Source organism: Perca flavescens, chromosome 7 (genome assembly GCF_004354835.1).
Source record: "Perca flavescens isolate YP-PL-M2 chromosome 7, PFLA_1.0, whole genome shotgun sequence".
NCBI classification, from domain to species: Eukaryota; Metazoa; Chordata; class Actinopteri; order Perciformes; family Percidae; genus Perca; species Perca flavescens.
The window spans coordinates 9,446,183-9,462,088 of NC_041337.1; the positions used below are offsets into that span (position 1 = coordinate 9,446,183).

At 40.6% G+C, this 15,906-nt stretch overlaps 1 protein-coding gene across 7 annotated transcripts in view; it reads left to right on the forward strand.

The window, feature by feature from the left end:
* rapgef3 (Rap guanine nucleotide exchange factor (GEF) 3) overlaps positions 1-15,906 on the forward strand; it is a 30,848-nt gene that overhangs the window by 3,480 nt on the left and 11,462 nt on the right. For 2 of the 7 annotated variants that reach the window (XM_028581982.1, XM_028581984.1), the window contains 8 exons: positions 6,091-6,135; positions 10,110-10,216; positions 10,305-10,426; positions 12,044-12,221; positions 12,949-13,033; positions 14,944-15,004; positions 15,406-15,482; positions 15,630-15,776. In XM_028581982.1, the coding sequence (XP_028437783.1) occupies positions 6,091-6,135; positions 10,110-10,216; positions 10,305-10,426; positions 12,044-12,221; positions 12,949-13,033; positions 14,944-15,004; positions 15,406-15,482; positions 15,630-15,776 (822 nt within the window). Of the gene's footprint in view, positions 1-1,248; positions 1,659-3,834; positions 4,015-4,337; positions 4,423-5,145; positions 5,191-5,236; positions 5,262-6,090; positions 6,136-10,109; positions 10,217-10,304; positions 10,427-12,043; positions 12,222-12,948; positions 13,034-14,943; positions 15,005-15,405; positions 15,483-15,629; positions 15,777-15,906 lie in introns of those variants that run through there. The other 5 variants (XM_028581981.1, XM_028581983.1, XM_028581985.1 and 2 more) reach the window with 5 other exon arrangements.

Sequence of the window (15,906 nt, forward strand, 5' to 3'; positions counted from 1 at the left end):
AAACATCCACGAAATTGTATTCGCTAAAACCACCAGACTCCATGTAAATAAACAGTAATTTTAGCATTCTAAAATACACAACAATAAAACTATAAAATGCCATTTTGGGTCTCCTTTCCACTTTTCCAACCATCACAACCCTAGTTTTGGTTGAAATAAACACATAGTTTACCGATTTACATGTGAAGATATGTTGGCTCTATACGCTAAAAAGTATTTTTTTTTTTTTAAATGGAGTCTGGTGGGTTAAGCGCTAGGGTTACATTGCAACCCAGACTGTGGCGGCCGGTTACAGCGTTCACGCTTAATACTGGACCAATTTCAAAGATTGTTGTTCCTATCAGTCACTTACACACAAAACCATACAATAGGGTCCAGGTTGAAAAAAAAAAAAAAAAAAAAACACAACAACAACAACTGTAGTTACCCTTTTAAGCCCAGCTACAAATGGGTCATTCCATACCAACTGACCTAGACCTCCCAGTTCATGTCATGGACTTTTTCTGAAAAGAATCATGTGAAAACTTTAACTTCATGGGACCTTGCAAAATCCTATAGTTCTACTCCAAATACTTTTTCAGTTATGAAGTTTGGCAGAGCTGAATTTCATTTTTTTGTGTGATTTTTGTATGTGTAGTCTAAGCTTTACCAATTGCTTATGTTTCACTGGACTGGGTTGAAATTTTTGAACATCCAAGAAACCCTAAAGATAATTTTCAACATGTATGCGTTTTACAAGTAGCCTATCAAATTAATAAAAAAAAATAAAAAAATTAAGGACATATTTTTTTTTAATTTAAAGATTCTTCATTAGAGTAAAAAAAGAATCCAGATGTAACTTAAAAAAATATATTGCTGTTTAACATATTGATGAGGTATTTTAAAGAAAAGATGGAGATCTAGCCATAGATTTTTTGTTACACATTTGTGTCATTCTATGTCCATGTAGGGATTTGGTTCACCACGCAGGTCCAGTAGGCTATTAGTCACCTTTAAACACAGCACCTGGGCCATCAGGGAAATCTGTACATGCCTGGTGACACATTAGGATACATTTCCTCTTCACAGGTTTTAAAATAAAAAAATAAAAAAAGGACAACATGTACAGTGTGCACCTGCCCACATACACACGTAGGGCAGGTGTCACGTTAAATAAATCAAACGCCATTAATTAGGAGTGCCAGAGGAGGCCGTCTCTCTGATGACTCCGTGTTAGTTCCTTGGCAAAAAAAAAAAAAATTAGCGCACACACGCAACACAGCAGTGCGCCTGTGCTGCCAGGGATGGCTGGAGACTACACACTCCGTCCTCACTGAGAGGCAGACACGTCTATCGAAAGTAGCCGGTCTGGGTTTTTGGATGCAGGGACGACGTACAGAATCCTGGCTGGATTTTGTCGTACAATATGCCGAGTCCTGAGCTGACGCTGCGTTGTGTCGTCGGTGCGTAGTAAAAGAAAAAAGCGGCTGACGGGTCGATCTACTTTGCTGTGAATAATGTCTGGAGGTGCAGAGTCCGTGTGCACAGCTTCCGACTGGGAAAGTTGTTTGTCGGTTGTTTGGATCTGAGACAAGATGCATCTGTTTCGGAGTCACAATTACCAAGTGTTCCCGGACCGCTCCGCAGTGGAAACCCCGACCATACGAGGCATCAGCTGGGTATGCCGCTTTAATGTTCGCTTCAGAGAAATAACTGCGGAGTAGAAGATGAGAGGGATGACAATCACCATGTACCGCCACTGTCTTGTATCGTAGTGCCTTTTAAAAAGTAATGCTGAGATAACTTGGGCTGCCCATATTCATATGGAGACTTCACATATCTTTAGACTTGATCACAAAAAAGAAGCACTCAAGAGAGGTCACTTGCTTTCTGTAAATGTCTTGCATTAGTCACTGCTGGAGAAGCTGATATAATCCTAACGTGTTGTACGAATTGCCACGCAGTGAATGTAGTCTGCACATGGCACAATAGCTGTGAAAGCCCTAGTGACAACCACCCAATTGGCATCTAATGCATTTGTGCTGAAACGCAGGAAAAAGTTGCAGGATAGGTGGAGAAAGAGAGCAGGTGAAATGTGTTTATGTGAAAATGGGGTTCAGTTCACCTCACTTCCTCTCACCTCCACTATGAAACCGTTTAAGTCCCTAAAACAGCAGCTTGCAGATATTTCACGAATGTTTCCAGTGGACTGAAGCAGACTTCTCTATTGTTTTAGCAGCTTGGGTGGGGAGACACAAGAAGGCACAAAGCACTTTTCTTTTTTAAACTTAAACTCAGGTTATAAATAGTGTATTGTTCACCATCACTACAACATCCCCGCTCAGTTTACAGAGGAGATTGTAGAAGAATGCACAAAGGACACAAAGGGGAGGTTTTAGTCTCCAGGTCACAGGAAGACACAGAACAGTGAGGCTCTAAATTTACTTGGCGTTTTACACATTAATAGGTCAAAGACGACTGTAAATCTCCAGACTGCATTCTCTGCTGTTACCAGCCAAATATCGTGTCGTATTTTACATAACGCAGCGCAAAATGTTAAACTACAATTCTCCTGTACAATTATATTATATGCTACAGTTACAGTAAATAACTGACAAAACGATTTGGATCTGGCATGTCAGTCTGATACCTGACAACCTGAGCTTATAGGCTCAATGTAACACGCCACACATATTATCCACTGTCACAGGAGTGGTCAAACTTGTTGCAGTGAGTTTGTGTTTACTCAGGTTATCTTATACATGATATATAATTACACAGGAGCACTTCCACAGAGATGTCCTCGCCAGGCCAATAAGATTTTCACAAAAGTGTAACGTTCAGGTTAACAGCGTACTTAAAAAAAAAAAAAAAAAAAAAAAAAAACCTTATCATACAATGAATAAATGCATTGACTTGACATTATGATTATCTTTGCTTTGGGAACAGTGTTTGTAGTACTAAACCGGCACAAAGGCAGTCAGATCTGCTTTAATAACAAGATTCCTTTTAGAATTGCATACCACATTTAAGGCTTGATGAGCAGAGTCATTCCACCCCCAAAATACTATCCAGTACATCTGTTGATTGAGGTATGATCAACAATTGGCACAACTGAACTGGCATTGAGGCATTTGCTAATTCCTTCTCTGAGCTAATGCAGGCAAACAGGGGCAAAACTGAGCTCTGTTTGCGGTCATTATTAGGAGATGCCAGGGCATCGTCTCCCTGTCCTTATCGCTATTTCATACCATTGCTGAGAGATGGAGACAAAGCAGAACAAAATACCAAACATTCATAAAAAGGTTCCTTATTGTGGCTGCCAGTCTACAGACCTGGGCTATGATCATCACGGCTGGCTGCACAACGGCTAGACAAAGCAAACGCCACAGAGTCTGTCTCTGGACTGGATACACTTGACAGATGTATATCAGTCATGTGAGGTTGAGAAGCTTCCTGATCAATACAGTCTGCCGCTGTCTTTTATATACGGTCTACGGCCACTGTATGAATTACTTACTAACTTTGCATCACATATTAAGCTTCATAGCCAACCGGTAACCCATCCCATTTAGAAGGCCTTAATATTTATCCTTGCAACATGAGCAATCCAATGCACTGAAAGCAATTGCCTTTAGAATACAGGTGACGTCATACGGCGTTAAGGGGATCGTAAAAACTAGGGCGAAGTTACACACATGAGAATGTTAAATAACTAGACCACTTTGCACATATGCAAAACCAGAAAATTACACAATTTCCCTTAATACGCAATTGCATATTTCCCACAGTTTTTAATTCGAATAGGCACTTACCTGTTCAAGTTCTCACCGATTTGATTATACTGCTCAACCCGTTTGTAACGTTAACGTAGGCCTAGCTGCGTAAATTGAGTTACGCGCCGTCAGTTTGTGTAAAGTTAGCATGTTTGCCCAACTTTAGCCTTGCAACTTTATCGCGTTGTGCTACTGCCTTGACGCTTGTTAATCCTTTCAGAAAGATGCTTGAGAATCCTGGAAAAATGTTCTCGACCAGGTATCAACTCCTCCGAATAACATGCACGCGATGCAAACAAAAAAAACAAAAAACAAAAAGAGCATCTTCTTTGACAAGCTAACGTTAGCCATTTTTTCCCCGGAGAACCACTCCACGTTAAATCAGATTTTCTTTTAACCATCGCTTCGGTTTATAACAATACCCCGCGGCTGGTGGGCACGGAGGTGTTTCATTTCAACTTTTACTTCTAAAGTATGGCTTTTTGTGCTGTAGAAAGTAACCCACATCGTTGATGATGGCCACAGTTAGCCTACTATCTTTAAAACAACTACCAACTACCAGCAGAAGACGACATATATATACTACTACTTGGCAGACAGCCAATCAAATTGCAGAGGAGCAACAGGCAATCAGCCACACCTGGCAAATTAAAACAATATTTTACAGGTATTTTCTTTTCTCGATTGCTTAAGCACTATTTTGAAAGCAGGGACCGGTTTTTCAAAACACTACACACAATTAGCACAACCACACACCCAATTAGCACAACACCTCAGACCCTTTGCAAAATGAAACACTCTTGCAAAAACTATACACTAATTTATAAAAAACATATTTTGTTGTGCGTTTCATATGACTTAATTCAGTTTCAACCAGTTACACACTGCTGTTGCTAACCTAAAACACTTTTAGCAATTCTACTTCTTAGTGGTTAGTGTACCGTAAATGAAGTACACACAGAAAGTGCAAATATACAATAAGTTCACCAAACACTACACAAGACCAATGCTGCAGACTGAGGAAAATATAATTTATTTCTCTCCATATACCCAAAACATGTCAACATGGAGAATCCCAACAACAACAACATGTCCCAGTTTTCATACAGCTACTACAGTAGTGTGCGTAACACTGTTAGCTCCGCAAACAACAGACAAACATAAAATACTGTATCCAGTACAGTTTACAATTACAGTAAAACAACAACAAACAAAAAAAGATGAAAATAAAGTACAGGAAACCCTAGACTTACCTGCTGCATTTGTATAATGCTTAAACGTGATTGGTGTGTCAATTAAGCAATCATGTGTTTGCGCTCCTGATGGCTGTGTTTCACAGATTGGCTCGTAGGTTTGGTCATCTGATAGTCAGTGCTTTGGAACTGCAAGGAAGAGACGTCATGATATACTGTACTTCTGTGTCTAATGTATACAAGTGTGTTTCGTGTTTTTCAAATCACTGTGTATTGTTTTGCAAAAAGTGTGAGGGTGACATTGTGCTTATTAGTGAGTGTAAGGTTTTGATAATTGTGTAATACCTTTGATTTCCGTGTGTAAGCAGTCGGCAAAAACTGTGAAACTATTCTATCCAGCAACTGATCTTAAATTGTAGGCTATAATAATGACAAATAACAGCAGTAATCAATGATGTTTATGCCATGCATTAATCCAGAATTATATTCATCGAAATGACTCAGCACCACTAAAACCACACTATTTTTCTGCCACCAGCAGTTCTCCCCAAATGACGCCTTTTATAAATATTTGTACATTGCAGCAAGTTAGGGCTGATCTGACTCTTGTGCAGAGGTAGGGAGTCTCCATAAATAATATAGGTAGATGATTACATGCTTGTATATGTTGCAAACGCTGCAGTGCATTTAACCTTTAAATGGATGGATTTTCAAAAGCCTTTTCATATAAAAAGCATAGTTCATAGCTAAAAGCAACCTTTTCACTCAGCAAAATGCATGGCAACAGGCTATGTACTTTCCTTTGCTGATGTCTATGAACTCTTTCCCTCCCACTTCATCACACTCACTTGACACCCACCCACACCACGCTGGAGACAATGGTAACACAGCGCAGATTGAGATAATGTATTTGTGTTGACCTTCATCCCAATGAAAAGAAATAATTATTCTTTCTATCTGGACGGTCCAGCTTGGTTATATTTGTTTATTTGGTGCAACGGTAGCGAGGTAATCATCAACGACCAGTCCAGCTAGTTCCTGTGGAATCCCGTTCCATAGAAAGTTGTCTGCTTTATTTCAGAGGCTTTGGACTTGCAGAAATGGCTCAGTAGTGATAACGTCTCTCTTCCTGTTTCTCTTAGACTCCGCTGCCAGAGGCCCTGAATTCAAAGGACACTATGAAGCAGGTATGTACCCCAGAGATGGTGAGCTATGCCTTGGTACATCACATCCCCACAGCAGAGAGTAATCCAAGGTTCTCACTGGTGTTAGACCCCTGCTGAACATAGGAAGACACACAAGGTCAGAGGAGAAGTGTGATTTCAGCAAGTTTTAGCACTGACGCAAGTATAGATTGTCTCCAACATTATTGAAAACGGACATTTCTAATAAGACTGTTGGAAACTGGATTGTCTTTAAGCTTTGATCATCAGGGTTAATTATTATCTAGCATCTGTCATATGATATCCTTGTAATTTTCTTCTTCATAACAATTTCATAATCACGTTTTCAAGCACATATCAGGCTTCTTGTCACTCTTTAAAGTATCACCGCCTTAGACGTTTCTCTCTCCTCATGGGTCTACTGACCTCTGCCATCATCCAGAGTTGCAGTGCTTGCATCCTCTCAAACTGCTGAACTTGTTCTTTTGTTGTTATAATATCCTGCATTACTACTCAAGCGAGTCTTAAAAAACACATTCCTAGCAGGGCATGCAGTCACAAGGAGTCTAAAGGCCACTCCAGGGCCCACAGTTAATTGACTCTCCCTACACTCCCAAGCCCTATACCTCACCCGGCCCAGGCCCCTCACCCTGCCTTATCTCAGTTTCTTCAACAGCATGCCAAGGAGAGAACTTTGAAAACACTCACAACAGGGTTGTAGGCCGTCATGGAAAGTCAATTCTGTTTGGGTTCCGCCAGACAGAAAAAGTAGACAGAGAGAGAGAGAGAGAAATAATCAATGCTGTGTGGCTAACATCTTGACGCTTTGTTTGGTTGCTTAGCAAGTGTTGGCTCCAGATTCTAAAAGTCACTAATGCATATACATTCTGATAGCACTGGACAAGGCGGATTGTTTTTGATAACCTGTGTTTGATTGTTGTGGCCCGAGTTTGATACGAGATGCAAAAGATGTCGTTTTCCTCTTTAGACACGAGCACACTGAAGTAGAATTCACCATACTTGATCACAAGCTTAACAGCTCCTGATCTCTGCTCACATTTAGAAATACATTTTTCATTTGTGTAACGAAAGTCGGACATGTCCCAGTGTCATTTTTGTTAACAAAACATACTTTTCATTTTCTTTTGGCTGAGTTGGTTCTGCCCTGCAGGTATACGGGACTTTGTAGACTGGATACATAGGTTGTGCACAGTTATAAAATGCGATTGTGAGGCTTTCCCGTGTAGGTCAGATGTGTAAGTTCACATAAACTACAGATACAACTTGAAAGATCTGAAAACTGATGCCTAATGACCTAATCAAAGGCCTGGAAAGGGAGAGAAAAAACAACATATCCGTCATGTATTGCAGGATGGAAATGTTGCCTTCTAAAGAGTGGTCTTGTATTTTTCTCACACAGAGAGAAGGGAAAAAAAGCAGGTATCTGTAGTCCACAGAGCTGCATGACGCTTCTCGTCAACTCACACAGCGTTCATCTGTAGTTGCTTCTCACACAACACAGCCCACCAAGGTCACTGAGAGTAAGAAACAGAGAAATGTCTCGCCTACAGAGTGGATAACTGTGCTCATCATCATTCCACCCCACAAGAAAAATGCATGAAACAAAACCACGGACTGTACTGCACACTTCAAAAGATTATGACTAACACACTAACGCAAGTTAAAGAAAACAATACACAGAATAGATCATGTGATTGTGTTGTGATAAATACAATTACTACCTTCTTTCACGCAAATGACTGTGTTCACCCTTGTGTGATATTAATCACCCTGTGCTGGAGAGTGTTTGAGCAAACCGTACAGGCTGCAAAGCAGCACTGCTGTTCTGTAGCCCTGCAAAAATAAAAGTAGGTGTAGTAATTTAGGATCATATAAAGATCCTATGCATTTTACAGTTTAAGTGTACTTAAACTGTATTACTTTACTTAACATCAGCAGTCTTAAAGAACTTTTTGAATATAGGCTCTTGGCAGTAAAATAAACTCTGCAGCACAATGGACCTGAGTCAGAAAATGGGTTATAACTTCATGTCCATGTGCAGCTACATCGGTGTTGGTCACTGCACACTGGCTGAGTGCGTATTGTACTTGAGAAAGGTGTTTTCCCTGTAAACAATTACCTGCGGGTTGTAGTTTCTAGATAACATGATTAGGTGGCCTTTGGTTAGGTTAGGTTACGTTCAGACAATGCACAACACACAGTTCAGCGCAGCACCGCTATGAATCACAGACTAAATGTTTCTGCATGTTTACATGATGGTCCGGTTTAGCAGCGAGGGCTAGGCTCCCTTCAGTGAAATATGGCTTTTGATAATGTTTTTATAAAGACTGGGTTAGTTAATGGAAAATGGCCTCATCAAGAAAATACGTTTTGGAGCTGACATGCCTGAGAATGTGAGTCCCGGGGGAAAATGGGCCCCTGGGAATATTGGTGACCTCAAGACAACATAACTCCAGAGGGGCACAGCAGACGCCTTGGAGCACATTTACTCTGCTGATGTCAGGTCTGGGAACAGGCGTATTAGGTTGAAGTAAGGCTGGGTGATTTGGCCAAAATCTTCTGTCCCAATATAGGTCATTTCATATCTCATAGATCATGTTATAGCATGTTTTCTCGTAATTGAATAAATAAATTAATAGTCTATTTTTTTTTTAAAACAGCCTATTTTTGTACACTCCTGTGTGAATTAAATACTTGACAAATGAAAAGTACTGAGAATATTCTCATTTTAAAAAAGCACTTTAGTGCGAAAGATAACATAACGTGCAAGGATCAGAACATAAAACGTCGTCCAAATGACGCATGCAACGGCAATATTATTATATAATACTGTTTTTTTGGCATTGTGATAGAAACGAGATACTGTATATCATCATATCACCCAGCCCTAGGTTGAAGTGTGTAGTGTTACCCACAGGAGTCTGTTATAGTTGTATGTTGTAATTAGCAGTCCTGCGTGAATGTGGATCTAACAAGCATGTGTCAAAGCCCCCAAAGAGCATCACGGGAAGAGGTCAGTACATGACTTTCTATATCCTGAATGAGTTGTAGAACACTAGGAAAGGCAAAGGGTGTAGGTAATTGCTTCCTTAAATCCCTATTTCACTTACAGAAAAAACACTGATAAAGGAAATGGTCATTCTTGGTAATTATTATTTTTTGGGCAAATAGCAGTGGCTTGAGGGAAATCCAAAGAACAAACAGGCAACCATCTGAGGCACTCGTGGAGTCACAAGACCTGGTGCAGGAGATGTGAGAGAGGGAGTCTAACACAGTAAAACTGTCTACTTTTTCTCAGTCATTGGGACATAAGCCTCGCTTCTGCATCGGTGGCTGACAGGTTTTGCCCCCCTGTCTGCAGTCTTTTTTAGACCTGACTCGAGTGAGTTGTGTGTATGTGTGTCAGGGGGTGGGAGTGAGGTGGGGAAGAATCAAGAGAGTTTCAAAGGAAATACAGCGAGGGTGGTCAGAAAGGGAAAAATTTGTCGTCGCTGCGTGCCGCCCAGAGACTGAGTTGTAGAGGCAGGGAACTCGGCGAGGTGTGGGAGAGTTTAACAGCAATTTTTAACACATTCTCACCTCCCTGAAACCCACACACGCACACACCACATTACACTCCAACACCCACAGGAATCTCCACTCACGCTGTTGACGTACGTGCCATTACACACACGAGCTTCACGCTGAGGGGAAATGCAAAGAAACTAGTCTCCATCTCTCACACTCACACATGCACACTTGTTTCTTTTGCTAACTTCTTTCTGCTGCCAGCACATAAGCTGGCTGTTTCAGTAAACAAGACCGCCTGTGTTACAAATCCTCCTTCTTTATGTACACATCCCTCTCTCACGCTTTTGCTCCCTGTTTGATCAGAACACAGAAGGGAACGCAACTCATTATTAACTCACATTAATGTCTACGTATAAAAGAAAGATTCTAGTAGTTTAACTGCTTTTTTCCTTTTCATTTTTTTCAAGTTTCTTTCAGATCGTGTTGTGAAGGCAGCGAGATCAGTGTATAGCGTTATGATCGAGAGGAACCTGGGTCTGATCCGAGATAGAAAGTATCACCTCAAAACATACAGGTACCTACACTGGTGGTGGGATCTCTTCCACATTAAAACAAACCTCTACAAATTAAATGCATATTCATACGCTGCATTTCTCTCACAGACAATGTTGTTCCGGTAAGGAACTTGTTGATTGGCTGATGAAACAAAATGAATGCCTGCAATCAAGAAGCCAGGCAGTTGGAATGTGGCAAGTCTTGGTAGATGAAGGAATCCTTGTTCATGGTAAGAAGTAAAGAGTTGAATTTTTGAAATATAAATCTGCCTTTTGCTTTCGGCTTGGATGTACACCATTCACACCAGACAGTTTTACTTACCAATATTTGAGCAGCCACAATTACAGAGACATTAACATAATCATGTCTTGTAACATAATCATGTCTTTTTTTTGGCGATTAAAGGACAATTCCGGTGCAAAATGAACCTAGGGGTTAATAACATATGAGTACCGAGTCGACCGTTCTCTGGGACATGTTTTCATGCTAATCGAATGTGTCTCTAGCTTGAAACAAGCTACCGCAAACCGGTGATTAGCTTATAACGCTAGCCTTCGGGGCAGAGGGTAAATCGCTATTTCTACACCACTAACAAGGCTCAAAATAGCACCACACTTCACACAGTCTTTATAATCTATCTTTTTAATAAACTGTCTGTACACTTACAGTTCTCTCAATGCTTTGGTTTACACGTAGGGACCCTCATTATGCTAACGTGGAAGATGGTTCCGCCATCCACCCCAACATACCCCCAATTCGACATTGACGTCTAATAATCAAAGTGGCGGCACTTCCATTGTTTTCAAACGTCCCACCACTCCGACAATTTCTTTTAGAGTTAGGGTTAGGGGTTAGGGTTAGGGAATAGCAGCATGTCGGTATAGCGGCATGTCTTAATAGAAGCATGTTGGAATGGCGGCATGTCGGACTGGCAGCATGTAACCCGTGGAAGTGTGGCGCTATTTGAGCCTTGTTAGTGGTTTAGAAATAGCAATTTACCCTCTGCCCCGAAGGCTATCGCTATAAGCCAATCACCGGTTTGCGGTAGCTTGTTTCAAGCTAGAGACACATTTGATTAGCATGAAAACATAGCCCAGAGAACGGTGGACTCTGTATACACATTATCAACCCCAGGTTCATTTTGCGCCGGAATTGTCCTTTAAGGCCTTGGCGTGGACTGTAGTATGTCTAATAATTCCACAAGAATTTATTTATATATATATATATATATATATATATATATATATATATAATTTTACTACTAACTGCGTACAATTTCAAGACAAAGCAAGTTATTTATTGTCTAATATGACACCATGTATTTGGTAAGTATATGAACGAATGAAAGTGCAGTCTGAGACATCATTATCAGAATATATTTTCTGATAATGATGTCTCAGACTGCACTTGAGAATTCACCAAAACATGCTTGAGTAGCTTGAAATCTTTTTGACTGAGCCTTCCAGGGCATTTGTTTCACAATGTGTTCTCAGTCAGTCAAGTGCTCACTAACCACTTATGCTCTTTGGATGGGGCACTGTCTTCCTGGAAGAGACCACTCCAATCAGGATATAAATGCTTCATCATCAAATTAAGGGGATCACTCTGCATAAATGAATCTGATTTCCATCTATCTTGTCATTCTGGAGTTTTGTAACGTTACTACATGACATCTCATTCTCTTTAAAGGTCAAAATGTATTGACGTGTTTCCAATTTTGTTTCCTTTTTCTTTTAAACTGTGCGTTTTAGTTAATTATCTGATTTGTATGTAAACATCTTTTCTCTTAGTTACATTTGGGGTCTCATTTAGTGTTTTCCCGCCTCTGTGTTCTGCCTCAATCAAGTGAAACACGAGTTGAACTTCCATGACAAGGACACCCAGTTCTACCGCTTCCAGGACTCGGAGTTTGGCCTGAACCACGTAACAAATGAGAAGGAGTGGGAGGACGAGCTGCAGGAGGCTCTGTCGCTGCTGTCTCAGCTGGGTCCCGATGCTCTACTCACTATGATTCTACGCAAGTGGTCAGTATGTGGAGCCTTTATAGAACTATTACCAGTGGTGGAAGTACATTTATTCGAGTACTGTAGAAATTTGAGGTACTTGTACTTGACTTGAGTCTTTTGTTTGCATGCCACTTTCTACTTCTACTCCGCTACATTTCAGAGAGAAATATTGTACTTTTTACTCCACTACTTTAATCTGACAGCTTTAGTTACTAGCTACTTTACACATTAAGATCTTTGCACACAAAAGACATGTAGTTTATAAAATACGATGTTTCCATATAAATTAAACAACCCAACAATGCACAGTCCAGCTAAAACGATTAGCCGATTAAAGACTTAGTTGATTGACAGAACTGTTTCCAGTTTCTAAAATGTGAGGATTGTTCTGCATTGAGTACTTTTACTTTTAATACTTCCTGATAATACTTACATATTTTTACTTAAGTAACATTTTCAATGCAGGGATTTTACTTGTAACAGAGAGTTTTTTACAGTGTGGTATTAGTACTTTTACTTAAGCAAAAGATCAGAATCCTTCTTCCACCACTGACTATTACGCATGAAAACCTGTTGTATATGTGGTACTGCCTATCTAGCAAAGACCTTTTCATAGTGATCATATCTGACAGTCCTATAAGGGTCAAAGGAACCAGTGACGTTAGATTTTGTCATCAAGCCTGCAGAGTTTTAAGTGCATCAGTGGTTGATTGCATTTGTTGTGTCTGAACGTCCCTGTGTTTAGCCCCAGTCAGAGGAGTGCTGAGGACCTGGAGGTCATCTATGAGGAGCTGCTCCACGTCAAGGCTGCAGCTCATCTCTCCACCTCTGTAAGTCTCTGTTTCTGCCTGCTTTGGACATCCATGTCCTTGTGATTAAAGCCACTATATGTAGTTTTTGTGCGTAGAAAAGTCAGACAGTCAAGCACTTAAGAATCTGTACTTTGATGGTAATGGTAGACCTTGAATCTAATTTGATACAAGAGCTCCATTTGAATCTGAATCTTTGAATCAAGGCTAGCATTCTTCTTGCTTAAAACTTTAGTGCGTAACTTTTATATTAATGAACGTCTGTTACATCTAAGCCATTGCCAAATGAGTTGATACAAAGATAATTAAGACTATCAGCTCCACACAACTCTCTCTGGATTTCTCAGTATGGCTTTGTTTCCAAAATAGTCGTCGTCTGGTGACTTTCGCGCGCAGAAGCCCAAGTACAGTTAATGACCTCTTCTGAAGAGTCCATCATGTTTTTTTAATCCTCTGTGTCCTCCTTGGATACAAGCAACTGCTACGCACTATAGCTTTAAAGTGTCTACGAGGAACTTTCAGTTTGTGTTGATTCTAGCGGCCCCTTTAGACAAAAGCAGTAGTGTTTTTACCACACCTGCTGTCGTAAAGGTCTTTTAGAGTTAGCGTTACCGGGGGGTCATATAGTTGCGATGAATGTTTTGCTCAGACAAAAAAATCATTCTTTTACAATGAGAGAATACGTTACCCCATGCATCGTTGCATTTCAAGTGTTGCATACGGTAACTTAGCCTGAGTTTGTTGTAGCAACCAACTTAATAATAACAATAAAAACTTAGATTCATATAGCCTCTTTCATGAAACCCAAGGACGCTTTACACGTACAAATACAGGGGGACAAAAAGAAAATAGTAGGCAAACACAAACTGGGCGCTAAATGGAAGGGGGACGTAATTTCTTGTAGGCTACTGACGTACATCCACGTCTCGCATTGTAAAGTTATTTCATGAAGGAAATAGACCTATCACATACTTGTCTAGGAGGAAGAGGGTCAATTCAGGGTCGGTTTTGAATCCTTTACAATCCCTGTAATTGTCTCAGTCTGTTGAAAGCCCGATTCTCACCATTATATGCTAAATAAAGGAAATTAAAGCAGTTAAAGCAACAATTGCCCCATAATGTTTCTACCATTTTTTCATTTGGGATAATAGACCTTTTTCACGGCAGACATGTTGACATGTCATAGTAGGAAAAGCACAGGTGTATTCAAAACCATTAATGATGGCTGCATTCCACTTAAGCTACGTTTACACGTGGCCAGCTATTTTCATAAACGGACATTTCAACCTCTCCGTTTTCAGAAAAGCGCTTGTTTATATGTACTCGTGTATATATGCCGTCAATGCAGTCAAGAGCATGCCAGACCTGTAGGTGTCAGTGTAACGAGAAGCTCAAGCCCACGTTATAGTCCCGACAATAGCAACAACAGCAACCAATCACGTCCTCTTTCTCTCTATCGGCTGCCTAAACCTCCGTTTGTCTCAGTTTACATGCAAACGTGCAAACGAAGATTTCAATAATCTCCACTTTGGCCGGAGTTTTTAGAAATAATCGTTTTCTGTGATAAAAACGGGGTTTTCGTGTAAATTAGAGGCCAAACCGCAGGAAAATATCTGAGTCTTCCCTTCGTGTAAACAGGGCTTTAGGAGAGGCACTGGTATTGTGCATGCTGACTCACTGAAATAGCTTACTGGGACACTTGATGGAATTGAGTCATCGTTGAGGTTATCAGTTTCAGCTGTGCTTTTCCTACTATGACAAGTCAAAATGTCTGCTGTGAAAAGGTCCATAGTAGTTGCTTATTACCAAATCATGCAGTTTCCTCTGATTCTTAAACTACTTTGATCAAAGAACCTTTGGAGTTAAACAATCAAACAATAAGGAGTTATCTATGCAGTTCAGTCTAACTTCTTACCCCGTTGTGCTTGTAGGTGCGTAAGGAGCTGGCAGCAGTGCTGGTCTTTGAATCCCATGCCAAGGCCGGAACAGTCTGTGAGTGTGACAGCTTTGCTGACGTTTGAGCTTGGCTTGTAGAAAGAACCTTGGACACAGAGACATGCACAGTTTTATTGTGTATTTGAACCACACTGCAGTACACTAATGTTATAATGTGCACAAATGCCCTCCTATCCTAACATCCTCTTCTGCGCAACACGCCATTCAGATATATTATCTCTACCAAACCATGTATTAAATCAGAAATATTCAAACTGAATTAATTACTTCATTGGAGACAATCAGGGCATCATGTGCATTTTTTTCTCTTCCAGTCATGAATATGAAAGTCATGCATACATAATGAAGCCCACTGTAGACGTGATCTTCATGCAATTGTGATGGTTATTCACACAGAGACACAATGTTGTTGCCGACTGTCTATTTTTGTGATGTAGTGTTCAGTCAGGGGGACAAAGGCACTTCTTGGTACATCATCTGGAAAGGCTCTGTAAACGTGATCACGCATGGGAAGGTAAATCCATTTACTGCTTGCTAATATAATAATAATAATAATAATAATAATGGTAATCAATCTCAGAACTGGCACTCATGAAATGCCTCGTTGCTTCGGAATTGGATGCCAGTACAATGCAATGCTGAAAGTGCCGTGTGCACACAGGGCCTGGTAACTACACTACATGAGGGGGAGGACTTTGGGCAGCTGGCTTTGCTGAACGATGCCCCTCGTGCTGCCACCATCATATTGAGAGAAGACAACTGCCATTTCCTCCGTGTGGATAAACAGGACTTTATACGCATCCTCAAGGTGTGTCTGAGCAACTAATTACATGTCTAGACCAGTGGTTCTCAACCTGGGGATAATTTCTAGGGGGTCGCCAGATGGTTGCGCAGAAAAGAAAATGAAATAACATATTCTAGACTGGGGAATGCTTTTT